Source organism: Nicotiana sylvestris, chromosome 11 (assembly GCF_000393655.2).
Source record: "Nicotiana sylvestris chromosome 11, ASM39365v2, whole genome shotgun sequence".
Lineage (NCBI taxonomy): Eukaryota > Viridiplantae > Streptophyta > Magnoliopsida > Solanales > Solanaceae > Nicotiana > Nicotiana sylvestris.
This window is the reverse complement of record NC_091067.1, coordinates 155,198,376-155,216,820: the sequence shown is the minus strand read 5'-3', so window position 1 is coordinate 155,216,820 and position 18,445 is coordinate 155,198,376. Positions and strand designations below refer to the sequence as shown.

Genomic DNA, 18,445 nt, shown 5'->3' with positions numbered 1-18,445 from the left:
GCATCTTAGCCACTGAGCTTCATATCAATATTGCCAAGACCATTACGAACTTCAATATCGTCAACCTCAGTCAACAAGTTCCCAATAGGATTCGAGTGCTCCATGTCACTGTCATCGATCACAATCCGCCCTTTTTGGATCATTCTTTCTACTTCCCTTTTCAAATTACGACAACTCTCAATGCTGTGCCCTCTGACATTGGAGTGGTATGCGCATCGTGCAACAGGATCAAAGCTTCTTGCACGTGGATCTGGAGTATATGCGGGGAGCGGCTCAATCAGGCCAGCATGCCTTAGCCTTTCAAACAGACTTGCATAAGATACTCCGATAAGGGTGAGAGCCTTTCCTCGCTTCAGCAACCTCTCGTTCCTAAATGTCTGATTTGGCTTAAAACTTGATCCAGGAGGCTTTCGGTATGCTTGAGGGGGTGGATAGGCCTTTTGTGGAACCGGGTACCTGGAAAGTGAAGTATGGTTTTTAGGGTCCCGGAGAGAGAAGTGGTGTTGGGGAGGGGAGGAGCATTGAGAAAACATAGCTGAAGGGCGAGTGATGGAGCTACTCGGGTGGCTGGGAAAGCTGTGATAGGCGGTTATATATGGAGAGTGTGGGGGAGCGTCTAGCATTGTGCTCGGTGTTCGGGTAAGGACAGATTCCAAGAAGCTAGGTGGTGGCGGGGGTGGTGCTTTATGAGCCATCCACGCCCGATACATGTCTGCCACATGCTGTCTCAGCATTTTCACTTCTTCTACCAACCCGTTGTTTCGTTCGACCAGTTGTTGTCGGTCATCGGTACCGACCCACTCGGTTTTGAGGTTCTGTGTCATTGTCCTTTGACTTTGCTTTGCAGGGATAAGTTACCACAACCAACCACTTTTCTATATATGAACACAACAAAGTGAAGTCATCACGTTATGTTAGGGCATTTGACAGATAATCATATATCAGAGATGCAGTGCACCTAAGCAGTTAAACCGTTCTATCATGCATTCACTTCAGTTACGTCCGTCGTTCCGGCTTCTTGTAACTATGCCCCTTTGAAAATCTCCCGCACTTTCCTTTATTTCTCATTCTTTTTTTTTTCTTTCTATTATTCCTTTTTTCTTCAGTGGTGGTCGAATCTTATGGAGATTGCCTACGTATCATGACCCCGCATGAATCAGACCCTGTGTAATTCGGACACATAAAAAGTAAACAACAATAAAAAAAATTTGGAATTATTTAAAGACGAACAACAGGATCGAAAGTCAAACGGCCCACATTCTCTAATCCAAAGAAATACAAATTCAAGCAAAATAAAATGACAGATTCCTTCCCTTATATGCCGATTTTGACCAAATGGTTGTTTTTGCAAACGTGACCCCTTCCCAATTTCAAATGAATTTTGAGGCCGGGAAGATTATTTTATGACATTTCACAAACTTGTCCGTTCTTTTACGAAAATAGCCTTTTGAAAATTGAAAGATACTTCTAAGGCTATTTCAGCAAGAACGGTTTAAGACACCACCGAAGTTGGCTCGGCTTATTTAATCCAAACAGTATTCGCCTGGCCGCTGACTCTTTGTTTTTTTTAATTAAAATAAAAAAAACCTGGTGTTGCAAACACAACCTTTCAGCGTCTCGGGGACAAATATTTTAAGGTTGCGTTAGCTAACCGGCCAAAATCCTAAAAAAATGACCCAAGGTGGCTGTTTATATAAAGTCGGCCTTCCGGCATCCCTTTCGGGAACATTCAGCTATTTTTGACAAAAACAGCATCACCCGACTTATTTATGACTCTCTTATTTTATTTTATATTTTTTTTTCAAAATAGAAGACCCAATATTGCAAACACGGCCTTTCAGCGCCTCGGCGGCGATGATTTTAAGGCTGTGTGGGTCAACTGGAAAAAATCTTAAAAAATGATCCAAAGGTGGCTGTTTATGCAAAGTCAGCCTTCCGGCGTCCCTTTCGGGAACATTCGGCTATTTTTGACAAAAACTGCATCACCCGACTTATTTATGACTCTCTTGACATTTTTTTTGGCTATTTTAGCAAAATGGGCGGTTGGACCCGATTAGGGTTGCCTACGTATCTCACATCCAGTGAGAATCAAACCGGCGTAGTTCGCCAGATTAGGAATAAAGGAAATAAACTAAATTTATATTTTTCTGGATTTCGAATTTTCTTTTCTTTTTCACTTTTTTTTCAAAAGAAAGACTTATAAGGAAGAAAGAGAATATTTGTGGATGTTGATTTTTCTTCAGCATTCTTGCAAAGAAAGACTTTTAAAGAAGAATATATTTTTTTTTTGAATTTCGACTTTTATATATATATATTTTTATTTTATTTTTTGTGATAGAAAAACTTCTAAAGAAGAAAAAATATTTTTGCATTTATGGATTTTTATTCTGAAGTTAGGAAAGAAGTACTTCTAAAGAAAAGGAAAGTATTTTTGAATCTTGGATTTTAATTTTTCCAGTTTTCGAAAGAAGAATGAAAATATTTTTGTATTATTTTTTTTTGATTTTGAGAAGCAACTAAAAGAAAATAATTTTTGTATTTTTAAAAAATTAGGTTTCAAAGAAAAAAAAATTTCTAAGGAAGTAAAAGATTTTTTTTAATGAAAATTGGGGGCCGGGACCGATGAGGTTTGCCTACGTATCTCATATCCGGTGTGAATCAGACCCGCGTAGTTCGGGCAATTAACTGAACTATTTTAAAACAAGACTTTTTTTATTTTTTTTATTTTTGGCAGCAAATAACAAAACCACTTTCAAAGCATGACTTTTTTCATTTTCATTTTTGGCATTTTCATAAACAAATAAAAAAACTATTTTAAAAATAAGACTCTTTTTCATTTTCATTTTTCATGGCAAGACAAACTATTTTCCTTTTCTCTTTTTGAAAATAAGACAGAACAACGATTTTTTTTTTGCTTTTAGTAAAACGAACTAATAAATTTTTTTTTTTCATTTTCTCAAAATTTCGGCAGAGTTTCGACAGTATTTGGGCATTGAATTTTTCAAAAATAAACAATTAACTCCCTAATCGCTATTCTTTTTTTTCTTCTTTTCCTCAATTTCACAATATTCCTGATATTCAAAAGCCGGTCAGCATGCGGGCGCGAGGCAAATAAATGCACGAAAAATAAATGGATGCATCAGGATGGTCTTTTCATCTCAGGTTGCTAGTCCTAGACGGACCCAACCCCTGTGTTGAGTCCCCTAAGTCAAATGCAACGTGATGCAAATAAGCGTTCCTACTAGGGATCCGGTATGAAGTCACGTTATTCTAGGTTCAACCTCGGTATATGTTCTAGACAGTGTACGCGAGCAGACAACTCGAGTTGAGGAAGGAGCTCCTTTCCGGGAACCAAAAGGCCAGCCGGCTTAGAAACTTTCCGAGCCTCTTTTATTTCAGGGTATGACACTAACAGAATAGGGAGTCTCAACCAGTAAGCACATCCCCGGAGGTAAGAAGAGAAGGTTTTCGGCACAGTTTATATACAGTTCAGATAATATCAAAGCGGTAAAAGTAGCATTTAGCACATTGGACCCAAACATGTAACAAAATCAGATAAAGCCAAATATAACAATTTACCTAAGCTCGAATTTCTAACCCTGAACCAGAGATTCTGGGTTAACTTTTGTCCCCAGCAGAGTCGCCAGAGCTGTCACACCTCCTTTTTTGCCCGCGCCATCCGCAACAGGGGCGCGGAAGGGAGTTTTTTCCAATTAAAGGACAATCGAAATGGGATTTATTTATTTATTTCAGAGTCTCCACTTGGGATATTTATGGTGTCCCAAGTCACCGATTGAATCCCGAATCGAGGAAAATATTCGACTTTCCAAATGAAGTCTGCGAACCAGAAATTCTAAGTAAGGAATTTTGTTGACCTGAGGGAAGGTGTTAGGCACCCCCGAATCCCGTGGTTCTAGCACGGTCGCTTAAACTGTTGTAATGACTAGATATCTGATTTTAATACATATTATAATTTATGTGATTTTATCAACTTTAAATCGCTTTTATTATTATTTTTAATAGAATTGCAACGTCGTGAAAATGCGTTTCGAACCGCGTCGCAATCAATGCACCCGTGGTTGTTGACACATTTTGACTCCGTTGAGATTTGGATTTGGGTCGCATAAATGCGCACCCGAGTTTAGGGATGTAATATTATTAAAATCGTGCCTAAAGAGTCTATAACTTTATTACTTTGGGGAAGGCCGTGAAATTTGCTAAACGGCTCATCCCGAAGTCTAAGTATTCAGTTAAACATTTATCGAGGGCCCCACAATTTGTGCGTTTTATTGGGCGAGGCTCATCTCATTTATTTTAAAAGGATAATCCTAAAGTGCCTCCATTTTTTCCTGTTAAATTTGTCTCTAAAAAATTAGAAAGTAAAGGTCCTAATTTATTTACATGCTTACGAGTTGTTATAGTCAGGTTCCGAATATGATTCGTAAAATCTGAAAATGATGCAAGCAGGGCAGTCCGTTGCCAATGCGGGCCCATGCCTAACGTGTATGGCACAAAACTGGACCTGGGCCATCTCATTCACATGTTACTACCTAGTTACATTATACTAGGCATGTTCACAGTTTGTCAAATTAAAAAAAACTTGGCAATCTAATTTTAATCCTAGACCCTTTACATGCTGAAATTAACCAATAGTATTTAGCTAAACAATATTCCTACAAGTTCCGAAATGGTCTATTCGTTTAATGAACTAACTATTGAATGTTTAAGAATAGTCTAAATCAGCTAACATGCTTTTTGAGACACGATAATCATCCAACAATAATGAATTAACTAGACAGAGTTAATACACCATTTATTTATTTTTAGGCAATACATAGATAGTTCGTCCGCTAAGCTACCGTCAGATGTTCCACTATATATATTAAACAGCTACATGATTCTGATTAGAGTAAGCTAAATAATGTATATATACAAATAAAATTCAGAATATAATTAAGATAAATTCAGAACTTCAACTCTTCATTTCATATTCATGCTTCATGTTTCAGTTTACAGTAACCAGCGTGTCAGTTGTGTACCTGATATTGGAAGCAAAAGAAAAGGAAGATCAGCAGGAATGCAGTAGCATACAACAACAGCAACACCCAACAACATATTTTAAAAATCGAGCAGAAATCCAGCAACAACCAGTGAAGCGGTAGCAAATAACCAACCAAACTCAAGGAACAAACCAAATGAAAATCCAGAATACCAACAATAATTAACGGGCAGAAGCAAAGGGAATCTTTTCAGATTGAAAAACTAGTTAATGTTTAACCCTTAATTTCTGAATCCGTATATCCAGTGTATTTAGATTGTATATCGGGTGTATACTACTCTCTCTTTAACTTTCCAGAATTTTTCTTTTTCTGTTCCGAAAAATCCTCAAATCTCTCTTAATATTCAAAAAATCTCATATTCTCTCTCAATATTTTCGGAATTCTTCCCTAATATTTTCGGATTTTTTTTTCTTTATATTTTCGGAATTCCCTCTTCTCAATCTCCACCCCCACTTGTGTCAAAAATGACTCTTATTTATAGCAAGACTCTTGTCTTGAACCACTAACCCGAAATATTCCCCCCCCTCATACTTGCATGCTTTGTTCCCCACTATATTAAACAACTACATTATTCCTCACTAACTTATGTTTTGTCCCCCACTATATTAAACAATTATATCAAACCCCCACTACCTCATGTCTTGTCCGCCACTACGTATTATTTTACTATTATTTTAATATTATTGAATACTTAGTGGACAGAGCACTCAAAATAAATAATTGTTCAGATTTTTAATTCCAAAAATACCCCTCTAAAATTACTGAAATTACCATTCTACCCCTGAAAATACTGCAATTGACCATTCTACCCCATCAGCTATAACCAATTCACCTAAATCAATTAACCAAATACAACAGCTATAACCAAATCAACCCCAACAATTGACAAATTTAACACATGAAACTAACTCCCAATTCCGTTTATCAAGGTCAGATTCATATCAACAAACTTAATAGGACAAACAAGTAGATTCAAATCACTAAAATCAATCATCAGTTAAACTCAAACTAAATCAAACAATATCATAACAAAGATGAATGATTCAAACTAAATCAAAAACTTAGGACCAACACATAAACACTCGACATTAAATCACTTGACGAAAAACTAACAAACTTTAAACAAAATGAACACAAATTATCTCCAATACAAACAAAGACCCGGGTTCAAATTCAAACCAAACCATCAGAACACAAACACAATCAGAGAACGAAGAAAAAGAGCGGAAGATGAACTTGCTGAATGAAAACTAAAAGAAAAAGAACGGAAACCTACTAGTTTGAAGCCCGAATTCAAACGGAACCTCGACGCACTGCAACTCGACGAACTCGACTGAGCATGACCTGTATGTGTGACCCCGACCAAAGCTCGAACAAACGAGATGATTGGGTCTCGTTTTGAACTGGAGGCGACGGGATACGGTGACGCTACTGGACGATGACATACTGTCGTGGTGGAGCTGGGGTCAACCATGGAGGTGAAGCAGCGGCGAGTTGCTGTGACGAATGAGGCTGGGCTCGCGACTGGAGCTTGGAGATGGCAGTGGTCGTTCAGGGCTGTAGCTTCGCGCCTAGAGGAGCTGGGCGTTGATGGTGCTGCTGGGTGGCGAAGACGAAGCAGTGGCAGCGGGGTCGTTCATGGCTGGTCGTTGGTTGAAGGAAGATGGATGACGGGGCAGCTGCTGCGTCAATGGCGATGTGAGCTGAGTGGTCGTTTGAGATGAGAAGATGAAGGTGAAGGGGCAGCCATTGTCGAGCTTGAGCTAGACATGGAGAAGACGAAGAAGGTGGCAGCCATGAGAGCTCGAGCTAAACGACGAAGACGAAGCTGGGGTGATGGGGGTGCTGGGTCTCGAAGGTGGACATGGCTGGGGAGGTCGACGACTATGTGTGTGCGTGCGTGTGTGTTGAAGGAGAAGAGGAGGCAGCCATGGTTGGGAGCTTGGGGTGCTTGGTTTGGAGAAGAAGAGAGGGGGGGGCGAATGTTTAGGTTTAGGGTTTGTTTGTGAAAAATGAAAATGAAGTGAAGATAGGAGGTTGGGCGGGTGGTTTGGTTATGGGGCAGACCGGGTCGAGTTGACCCGGTATGGGTTTGGTTCTTTGGGCTTGTGGTTAAAAATTGAAGAAAAGGTCCAATCCGATTTTCTTCTATTTTTGTTCTTTTCTATTTATTCAATTTTCTAATTAATAAAGCTAAAAAATGGTAAGATTAAATTATAAAACCGAAAATTATCTGGAAATACTAATTAACTCTTAATAGCAATTAACACACAATTAAATAGCGATTAACAATAAAATCACACAATTTGGACATTAAATGTTAAAAATGCAACGTACATTATTTTTATGATTTTTTCATTTTGTAAAACAAACTTAATTAAATATCAAATGCAAATGCGACATATTTTTATGATTTTTTATTAATTTAGCACATTAACATGTACAGGCAAAAATACAAATAATTATAAAAAAAAATGTCACGAAAATTCAAAAATTGCACACAAATGAAAATTGTTTTATTTTGAATTTTTTGGATTTTGTTTTTGGAGTAATTCTCATATAGGGCAAAAATCACATGCTTACAGCAATTGCGACATCTGCAACTGATATGTTTGGATTTAGACGGGATTTTCATCCATTTTTCAATCATCTCAAATCCTAAACCTCCTTAGCGATTTTGCAATGACCCAAACTTCTCCAAATCATAGTAAGTGATTTCCAACTCAACTCTTTCATTCTATCTCATCTTTTTGCAAGATTTTATCACAAAGTCTAGGAATTTTCATGGGAAATTGGGTATTTTTGGGAAATTGGGTATTTTTGGGGAATTAGACCTCAAATTGAGGTCGGATTCCAAAACAAATTGCATATCCGAGCTCGGGGGTGAATGAGTAATCGGGTTTTGGTTCGAACTTCGAGTTTCGACCAAGCGGGCGCGAGGTCGATTTTTGACTTTTTGGGGAAAATGGTAGAAAACCTTTAATTATGCATTGGAGTTGAATTATTTAGCATTTATTTATGTTATTGAGTTAATTATGACTAGATACGAGTGAATTGGTAGTGGAATCAAGAGGTAAAGCGGTGATTGAATATTGAATTACCCGTTGACTTGAGGTAAGTGTTTGGTCTAATCCTAACTTGAGGGAATAGGAATCTCCGACTTATGTTCTATGTGAAATTTCATGTGTGTGGCATATAGGTGTGGTGACGAGCACCTATGCGCCACCAAATTACTATTTTTAGCTTGTTCCCTTCCCCGTTTCCTATTATAATATTTCTTGTCTTAATTGCTACTTGTTCATAACTGCTTCCATGTCTTAATTGCTACTTGTTCATTATTGTTTCCATGTCTAATTGCTTCATATTAACTGTTGCTCTCTTTATTGAAGTATTCAATTGTTTCATGGTTTTGTTTTAGTACTCTGTTGGTCTTTATTGGTGTATTGGTGCCTTATGGTACACCTTGGTTGGTCTCTCTGAGTAGTTTACAATGGTGAAGTTTCATAAACGTAGTGATATTCTATTACGTGGATTGAGGTATAAGTATGGTGGAGGATTTGAACTAATTGGTGAAACACTTATCTTTATTTTTGTGTTTGATGCTGATTTATATATTGGGATCGGGTTGCACGTCGCAACAAGAGAAATAAGGGAGAATGTGATTGTCTGGTGGGATTGGGTTGCACGCCGCAATAAGGAGTAATAAGGGTGGAAAAGTGGGATCGGGTTGCGCGCCGCAATAGGAGGAATAAGGGTGATATGTGTTGAGAAGTAATAAGGGTGGACATGTGGGATTGGGTTGCACGCCGTGATAACTGTGATTTCTACATGTTTTATACTCATTCTTACCTAATCTTTGTGCATTAACTGCCATAAATTAGTCCCAAAATGCTTACAAGTTGCGCTTGATTGCAGGTTTGAGCGACAAGATGACAAATACCAAAGATCGGCTCAAAAAGGAGTGAAATTTGCCAAGTGTCAAAAGACAACTGAAGTGGAGAACAAAATGACATGTGCGGTCCGCACTGATGTGTCACGCAGCCGCACAGGAGAGTTCAGAGGCTTGGTTATTTCAAGGTCAACCTCCATGGTCCGCACTGCTTTGCCATGCGGCCGCACAGAATAGTTCAGAGACCATGCAATTTCCAAGTCAAGATGCACGGTCCGTGCTCCTTTCCACGCGGTTTGCGCCCAAGAGTGTCAGAGACTTAGTCATTCAAGGCAAAAGCCCACGCGGCCACACACCTAATCAGTGCGGTCCGCGTGGATGAAGTTCAGAGAGGGTGGATTTGGACCAAAACACCCTACGCGGCCACGCGGCACATTTGTGCGATCCGCGTCCCCAGTGTCAGAAGCAAGATATGAAGACCCAAACCCCTACGCGGTCGCGCGTTTAGGCGCGGTCTGCGCCAGACCCTCAGGGGTATTTTTGTCTGGTTTTTCTTGTGTAGTATAAATAGGACATTTAAGTTTTTAGAGGGGTGTTTTTTTTGGTTTTTATCAGATAGCAGCTGAACTCGAGACTTCATAGTTTTAGCCTATTTTGGGCAATTTCTTCTAGTATTAACGTGGATTTGAGTAGATTAACATTGTAGTTAATTATTATGTCAATTTCATCTACTATTTCTTCAATTTCTGTTTCTATTATGGCTAGCTAAACCCATTAGCTAGGGTTGTGGCTCAACCCTAGTGTGGGTAATTAATGGATGTAATTGTTTAGTGCATGAATGATTTTGGGTATTTGTTATTTGGATTAATCTTATGTTTTCATTAAGATTTGGTGGTTGCAAACACTAAGTCTAGTGTAGTGAGTCTTGACTCTTCTTGAGAAAGAGAGTCTATGACCCCAAGATTAATTCCAACAAGGAATTGGGATGGACCCATGAGAATGGTAGTCCCAATTAATGGGTTAAACCTCGAGAGAGTAATTACCCAACTTGAGCCATAAGTTGTTTGGGCAAATTAGCCTACCCAATTGGTCGATAGAGAGTCAATTGGGCAAAATCACTCTCTCTATCGAGAGGTGTGAGAGTGGGTGCAAAAGTGCAACGGTTATAGCATAAGTCCCATATTCATCATTCTTGCATTAGGAATCTCTACCCGTTAGTTGACCACCTAGGTACATGCCACAACCCTAGTGACTTTCTCTATATTGCATACAACTTAGAATCAATATCTTAGCCTAACTTAGCTTTAAACTTGTAGTTGATAAATTGTAGTTGATAATCAAAAGAAAACAAAAAAATGTTAGAAGATCAATTAGGAGCTAAAACATAGTCCTAGACCATACAAACACTCAACTCCAAATTGAAGATCCATGTGGAAAATTGACCCCGATACCACTATTGGGTAAAAGTATTAGGACCCACTCTTCCTTAGGTTGAGTCCGCTGCGATCACTTTTTGGCGCCGTTGCCGGGGAGCTTTACGGTGTTTGACTATTTGTTAGCTAGTTTTGTGTTTTGCTTCTTTTTCCTTCTTTTTACTTACTCTATTTGTGTTAATTCACTCAGGTACCAATGGCTTTAAACGTACAAGATGCTATTAATGTGGGAGTGAAGGAGGTGGAAGATGTAGAACAAGAGGAGGTTTTACCCCAAGCACAAAGACGAGGTAGAAATGCTAATGCAAATGTTAATGCTAATGACAAAATTCCAGATCCTCCTCCACCTCCACCAAGAGTGGCACCAAGAGTTCTACCCAATCAAGGGTACGCATGTGCAATAGTTCCTCCCCGAATCCAGGCGGGGAACTTCCAAATCACCAATGTCATGCTCACTTTACTCGAACAACGAGGGTACTTCACAGCCGCCTCAGAGCAAAACGCATACAAGCATTTGAAAGGGTTTGTGGATACTTGTTGGGGGAGCAGGAAGACAAATGTTTCGGAAGATGCACTGAGGTTAAGGCTTTTCCCCTTCTCACTTCGGGGGAAGGCATTGGATTGGTTGGAGAGACTCCCAAATCATTCCATAACTACGTGGGGTGAGTTAGCCGATAAATTTATTGCCAAGTTCTTTTCTCCTAGTCATATGGCGGCTCTTCGAGATGAGATTCTAGCCTTCAAGCAAGAGCCGACAGAGCCTTTACATGAGATATGGGAGAGGTTTTGGACGATGGTAAAAGAGTGCCCCAACAACGATATGAATGATGTTATGATCCAACAGACGTTCTATCGGGGTATAAACACAACAAACTAGTGCATTGTCAATCAGTTGGTCGGTGGTAATTTTATGAAGATTCCATACAACGAAGCTTGTGATAGTCTTGATAAAATGGCCGATACTTCTTCGGCATGGCAAAGCCGGGCTAATGTTCCTCAAGGTGATCCTAATGTTATACACTTGCATAAGGAGTTGCATGATCACGTCCAAGCCATTGCCTAACTCACAACAACAATGAACCAATTGGCTAAAGCGCAACTTCAAGGCAAAGAATATGATGAAAACAAGGCAAAGAAGGCAACAACAACCTCAAGAAAATTTTGACAACTATGATGATGGTGGTGGATATTCGAATGAAGATTTTGATGACCAAAGGGAGGAAGTCCAATATGTCAACAACTACCAAGGGAATAGAGTTAGTCAAGGGAATCAACAATGGAGATCCCAAGGTAATTGAGGCAATCAACAAGGTGGCAATTGGAATTACAATAGCAATCAAGGAGGCAATTGGGGGAACAATAATTCGGGGAATCAAGGTAATTGGAACGGGAACAACAATTGGAACAACAACAATGGTGGTCAAGATGGTTGGAACAACAATGGTGGACAAGGTAATAGGGGGAAAGGCTTTCAAAGGCCCCCAATGTATCAACAACCCAATAACCCGCCTCCGTTTCAATCTCAAGGGTTGAGTTCGTCGGGCAATGACATGGGTCAAATAGAGAACATGTTTGAGCAAATGATGAAGAAGAATCATGACTCCGATGCTCAATTGGCCTCCCATAACACTTCAATCTGTAATTTGGAAGTACAACTCGGGCAAATTTCGCAATCTCTCAACACTCGCCAAAAGGGTGCTCTATCAAGTGATACGGTAGTAAACCCCAAGGGTGGGCATAATAATCATGTGATGGAGGTGACCACGAGAAGCGGAAGAGGCGGTGATGCGCAAGCCTCAAGAGGTAATCTAGTTGTGGTTGATGAAGAAGAGTTGTAAAATGATGAGATCCCGTTGGTAGTTGAGGATGTTGTTGAACAAAGTGCAAGTGATGATGTGAGAATTGAAATTGATGAGGGTGAGGAGGAGACTCAAGAGGCCATGAACCCGTCTAGGGAACACGTTATTGATATGCCTGAACCGGTGGTGACAAAAGCCAAGGAACCCTTGCCTAGACCTCCTCTGCCATATCCTCAAAGGTTGGCCAAGCAAAAAGGTGACAACCAGTTTAAAAAATTTATTGAGATGATGGAGAGTTTGACTATAAATGTGCCCTTGGTGGAGGAACTTGAACAAATGTCGGGATATGCAAAGTTCATGAAAGACTTGGTTACTAAAAAGAGATCGATGGAGTGTGAGACAATCAAGATGACACACCAAGTGAGTTCCATTGTACATTCCATGGCTCCAAAGCTAGAGGATCCCGGAGCATTCACAATACCATGTACCATTGGAAGTGCCGATTTCGCAAAAGCCCTATGTGACTTGGGGGGAAGTATCAATCTCATGCCATATTCGGTCTTCAAGACCTTGGGTATCGGACAACCTCGTCCAACTTCTATGAGGCTTCAAATGGTGGACCGGTCAATGAAGCGGCCTTTGGGGATTATTGATGATGTCCTTGTTCGTGTTGATAAGTTCATATTGCTGGCCGATTTCGTGATCTTGGATTGCGAAGTGGATTTCGAGGTGCCTATCATTCTTGGAAGGCCCTTCCTAGCTACGGGGAAGGCCTTGGTTGATGTGGAAGTGGGAGAATTGACTTTCCGTGTTAAAGATGAAAAGGTGGTGTTCCACGTGTGCAAATCAATGAGGCAACTAAATAGCACCGAGATATGCTCGTTTGTTGACATTGTCACGGCGGTGATAGTGGATGTCACAAGCATAATGGCAAATATTGAGGACCCACTTGGGGCCGTGCTATTGAACATGGATGTTGATGATAATGCTGGAAGGGTGGAGTGTGTGAACGCATTACATGGCATGGGCTCGTATTCTTATGAACCGAGGAAGTTATATCTTGATCTTGAAAATCATAAAACTCCACCCACCAAGCCATCTATTGAGGAGCCACCGGTGTTGGAGTTGAAACCACTTACTCCTCACCTCAGGTATGAATTTTTGGGTCCTAATTTCACTTTGCCGGTTATTATTTCTTCTTGCTTGACTAACATGCAGGTTGACGCCACTTTGGCGGTTCTTCAAAAGCGCAAGTGGGCGATTGGATGGACCTTGGAGGATATTCGGGGTATTAGCCCCGCATTTTGCATGCACAAGATAATATTGGAGGAGGATTCTAGGCCGTCTCTTGAACATCAAAGGAGACTCAATGAGGCCATGCAAGAGGTGGTCAAAAAGGAAGTCATCACGTGGCTTGACGCCGATGTGGTGTATCCAATTTCTGACAGTTCGTGGACTTCTCCGGTACAATATGTGCCAAAGAAGGGAGGAATGATGGTGGTGACCAAGGACAACAATGAACTTATTCCGACTCGTACTGTGATGGGTTGGAGGGTATGCATGGACTACCAGAAGTTGAACAAGGTGACTAGAAAGGATCATTTCCCATTGCCGTTCTTGGACCAAATGCTTGATCGTCTTGCGGGCTGGGCTTTCTATTGTTTTCTGGATGGGTATTCAGGCTATAACCAAATTCTCATTGCCCCGAAAGACCAAGAAAAGACAACCTTCACATGTCCTTATGGCACATTCGCCTTCTCTCGAATGCCATTTGGATTATGTAATGCACCGACGACTTTCCAATGATGTATGATGGCAATCTTCACCGACATGGTGGAGGACATATTGGAGGTCTTCATGGATGATTTTAGTGTGGTTGGGGACTCATTTGTTGAATGCTTTCAAAACTTGGATCATGTGTTGGCCCGATGCGAAGACACAAACTTGGTTCTCAATTGGGAGAAATGCCATTTTATGGTAGAAGAAGGAATTGTGTTGGGTCGCAAAATTTCAAAAAGAGGGATTGAGGTTGATAAGGCGAAAATTGAGGTTATCTCAAGGCTTCCTCCCCCTACTTCTGTCAAAGGGGTGAGGAGTTTTCTTGGACATGCGGGTTTCTACCGAAGATTCATCAAAGACTTCTCTAAGGTAGTTAAACCGTTGTGTAAATTTCTAGAGAAAGATGCCAAATATGTGTTCGATGAGAGATGTATGGAGGCTTTCGAGCTTCTAAAGCAAAAGTTGACGACTACCCCCATCATTATCGCACCAAATTGGAGCTTGCCCTTTGAGCTCATGTGCGCCACTAGTGATGTTGCGGTGGGGGCGGTCTTGGGCCAAAGAATCAACAAAATGTTCCATCTGGTGTACTACTCAAGTAAGACAATGAATGAATCTCAAAGGAACTACACAGTCACCGAGAAGGAATTACTTGCCATTGTTTTTTCCATGGAGAAGTTTCGCCCATATCTTATGGGGGCCAAAGTGATTATTCATACCGATCACGCCGCCCTTAGGTACTTGATGACGAAGAAAGATTCAAAAGCGAGGTTAATGAGATGGGTGCATATTCTTCAAGAATTTGATTTGGAGATTGTTGATAGAAAGGGTAGTGAAAATCAAGTGGCGGGCCACTTGTCTCGATTGGAGGAGGAAGGGAGGCCTTTGGACAGCCTTGAGATAAATTATGCTTTTCCGGATGAACAACTCCTCTCGGTTTCAATGCTAGACATGCCATGGTTTGCCGCCATTGCCAATTATCTTGTTACCGGTGTGGTTTGAGCTCTCTTCTAACCAAAGGAAGAAGCTCAAGCGGGATTGTTTGGACTACTATTGGGATGAGCCATATCTTTTCAAAATTTGCATCGATGGTGTAATTCGTCGGTATGTTCCCAAAGAAGATCAATTGAGTATTGTGGAAGCTTGTCACTCTTCGCCCTATGGTGGCCATCATGGCGGGGCGAGGACGACGTCTAAAGTGTTTAGTTGTGGTTTCTATTGGCCTTCTTTGTTCAAGGATGCCGGTGACTTTGTGAAAAGATGTGATGAATGCCAACATGCCGGAGGGATTTCGAAGAAAGATGAGATGCCCCTTGTCACACCTCATTTTTCCGCACCCGCGAGGGGGCAGGGGAGTTTTTTCCAATTAAAGGACAATCGAAACGGGATTTGTTTATTTATTTCAGAGTCGCCACTTGGGAGATTTAGGGTGTCCCAAGTCACCAATTTTAATCCCGAATTGAGGAAAAGAATGACTCTATATTATAGTCTGCGTACCAGAAATCCGGATAAGGAATTCTGTTAACCCGGGAGAAGGTGTTAGGCATTCCCGAGTTCCGTGGTTCTAGCACGGTCGCTCAACTGTTATATTCGGCTTGGTTATCTGATTTTACGCGAAAACCCTTCGTGTCTTCGTGCAAAGAGGGGCAGCTGTAAGCACGTGATTTTTGCTTCACGGACAATCGCTCCAAAAGAAAATAAAAATAGTGGCAAAAGGCTTCGCTGTACAATTTTTCGATCTTTCCGTGACATGCGTTGTTAGTCGTTTGTGAGTCTGTCCATTTTGCATCTAGTCATTATCAAACAAAAATACAAAAAATATATGTGGCGTTAAAAGAAATTTCAAAAAATATAAATATATGTGCATCGTCCGTTTTAGGTTGTGATTTAACTTACTTGGTATGATAATTATGTTGAAACGCCATATTGTTATTTGTTTTAATTTCATTTGTTTTATTAGTTATTTTTATTTTTATTTTTTATTTTTCTTTAAATTGGAAAACAAAAGAAAGTTGAAATCAATTTGGGCCCAAAAATAAAACAAAAACAGGCCCAAACCAACGATCTGACCCGGTCCAGACCAGGCCTGCCCAGGAACCTCCTGAAACGACGTCGTTTCAGGCAAATCAATCTGAGCCGTCCGTCCTAGCCGATCCAACGGCTCAGGACCTCTTTCAGCAACCCGTTTTTAAACCCGACCCAATAACCGGTTTGACCCAACCCCTCACTTAAACCAAACGACCACGTTTAACTATCAAACGACCCCGTCCCATTTCTCAACATCAGATCTAAGCCGTTGAGATCATCTGATCTAACGGCTCAGATCCGATCAACCTCACCATATATAAACCTTCCCTTACACCCCACGCCCCCTATCCGAACCCCACCCCTCACTCGTCTCCTTCCCTGAACCCTGAAACCCCCAAACCCTAGCAGCCGCCCTAGTCTCCTTCGCCATTAAAGCCGGCGGCACGAACGCCGGTGACCACCCCCTGAACACCCTAAGACCCCCTCACTCCCCTGAACACGAATCCACTAACCACGAACCTCGAATCATCTCCTATCGTCTCGAATCTGGATTTGAAGATTCGAGACAAAACTCGATCTACACCAAACCTCACCATCTTTGTACCAGACACTCCCCTGACCTTCCTCGTGACCAAACCAAACTTGGTTTGGTCCGAATCTACCCACAACTCCCAAAAATCCAGATCTGGATATCCAGACTTTAGAACACATGCACTTGGGGAATCCGGCCGGTTTGGACATAGGTTTGAGGTCTAATAGACCTTAATCAAGGTGTTCTCATGTGAGAACACCCTGATTAAAGTTTGTTCGGCCTCAAAAGTTCGAAGTCGAGTTTGATTTGGGTCCGTTTGATTTCAAACTTTTTCAGTAAGTTTCCTTTTCTCTTTGTTTGGTTCTAATTAAGTTGTCATCATATTTCTTTGTGTTTGTTTGTTATTTTGTTATTTTTCAGTCGGATTTCTTCCATCTCTGTTAAAGGCCTTTTTATTTGGTCGATTGTCTTCTGTTTGTGTTCTGAATACACTCTGTGAAAAGCATGTCCGATTAGTATAGTCGTCGCATAAATAATTCATATAGGCCCCAGTAATTGAACAAAAGTTGTCTGATACCCTTTAGGTCCCTGAACGTATTATTTATATGAGCGACTGATTATTACCTGTTATAATTAGTATAGTCGACTCGATGAATGTCATCGATTAGTTTGCTATAACTAATGAATCGAATGAGCTAGTATTTTCACGTAACTAATTGAACTCGGCCACTGACTGAATGCCCCAGTAATGTTTGAAATGGTTTGTTGGCATTGTAAAAATGACTAAAAGGATTCAGTCGAGGCAGTCTTGAATTTGAACTTTCATCAGTTCAACAATGCCATGATGCTGCAATAGGCAGGGGCAGTAATAATCAAGGTTGACAGGGGTATTCTGGGGTGTTAAAAAGAACAAAAGTAATTAGTTTAAGTGAGCTGACAAATGGGGTACTAAATTAGGATTAAACTAATGCCAATGGGGGGACAAGACACAAGAGTATGGGTTTAAAAGGAATACTAAAATAAGCCCATAATCCTGGATTAAAGAATAAATCAGGCGTGGGGAACAAAAGGGGCTGGCACCAAGCATGTTTAGGATGGGCTTAAAGGGTATGGGCATTCTGCCAATTGGCAGGCAGGGCAGCTCAGCTGTACTGGTGCATTTGGCCTATAAATAGGCCATTTGATAACTTAAAGAGGGCTGGACTTTTAGTCTTCAGAAAAAAAAAGAGAGAAAAGGCTGGAACTTTTAGTCTGAAGAGAGGTCTACTGAGTTTAAAGAAAACTGAAAAACATAAGGTAGTTTTCCAGTAAACATTGTAACCAAACACTGTCTGAAAGTTGTATAAGAGTTCATATTGGTCAAGCTGCCTTGGCCAAGTTCTGTTGTTCGCATTGATTGATCTGTTTGTGGTTGTTGAACTGTTGGTGTTGCTGCATTGAATACTCTGTTACTGCTGTTTGTTTCATCACTCTTTCCTGGGATTGCTCATTTGGTGCTCGACTATTTGCTGGTTTTCCTTATTCTGGGAAATATTGTTGGTTGTCGTGGGCTGTGGAAAACACTTGGATTGTTGATTTGTTGCTGTGTTGTTGCTGTGTATCTGCTGTTGCTGTGTTTACTGCATACTGCCCAGCTGATCATTCCTTTCTTCTTTGTCCTCTATACCAGGTACACAACCAATGCACTGTCAAAAATGTAATTGGGAAATTTGAGCATGAATACAAATGAAAGTCCTGAAGAATGTCTTTTATACATAGATTGTTACATTAAATATTCATGTAATGTGTAATAGTTTGCATTCTTGTTTAGATACTGAAGGTAGCCTGTGTGCCCAGTAGATGTCAATATGTGGTGATTGAATGCTAGTTTGTATATGTAAGTTGATAGATAAAAGGGTCTCCAATGCAGTAGGTTGTATCTTAGG

General features: G+C 40.6%; 1 protein-coding gene across 1 annotated transcript; it reads left to right on the top strand.

Annotated features, from left to right (window-relative positions):
- The first annotated feature begins 11,497 nt into the window (after window positions 1-11,497).
- Window positions 11,498-13,701, top strand: LOC138881880 (uncharacterized). The gene is made up of 4 exons (XM_070162173.1): window positions 11,498-11,672; window positions 12,243-12,716; window positions 12,900-13,177; window positions 13,630-13,701. Exons 1-4 carry the CDS (start codon window positions 11,498-11,500, stop codon window positions 13,699-13,701), a joined length of 999 nt encoding a protein of 332 aa, XP_070018274.1.
- The last annotated feature ends 4,744 nt before the right edge of the window (window positions 13,702-18,445 follow it).

Excerpts from the sequence above, each read along its gene's own strand:
- LOC138881880 (XM_070162173.1), top strand. The coding sequence starts at position 11,498 with ATGATGAAAACAAGGCAAAGAAGGCAACAACAACCTCAAGAAAATTTT. Across the intron at positions 12,717-12,899 it reads CCTATGTGACTTGGGGGGAA|TGGATTTCGAGGTGCCTATC; the intron begins GTATCAATCTCA and ends TGGATTGCGAAG. Across the intron at positions 13,178-13,629 it reads TTGATGATAATGCTGGAAGG|TTCGTGGACTTCTCCGGTAC; the intron begins GTGGAGTGTGTG and ends AATTTCTGACAG.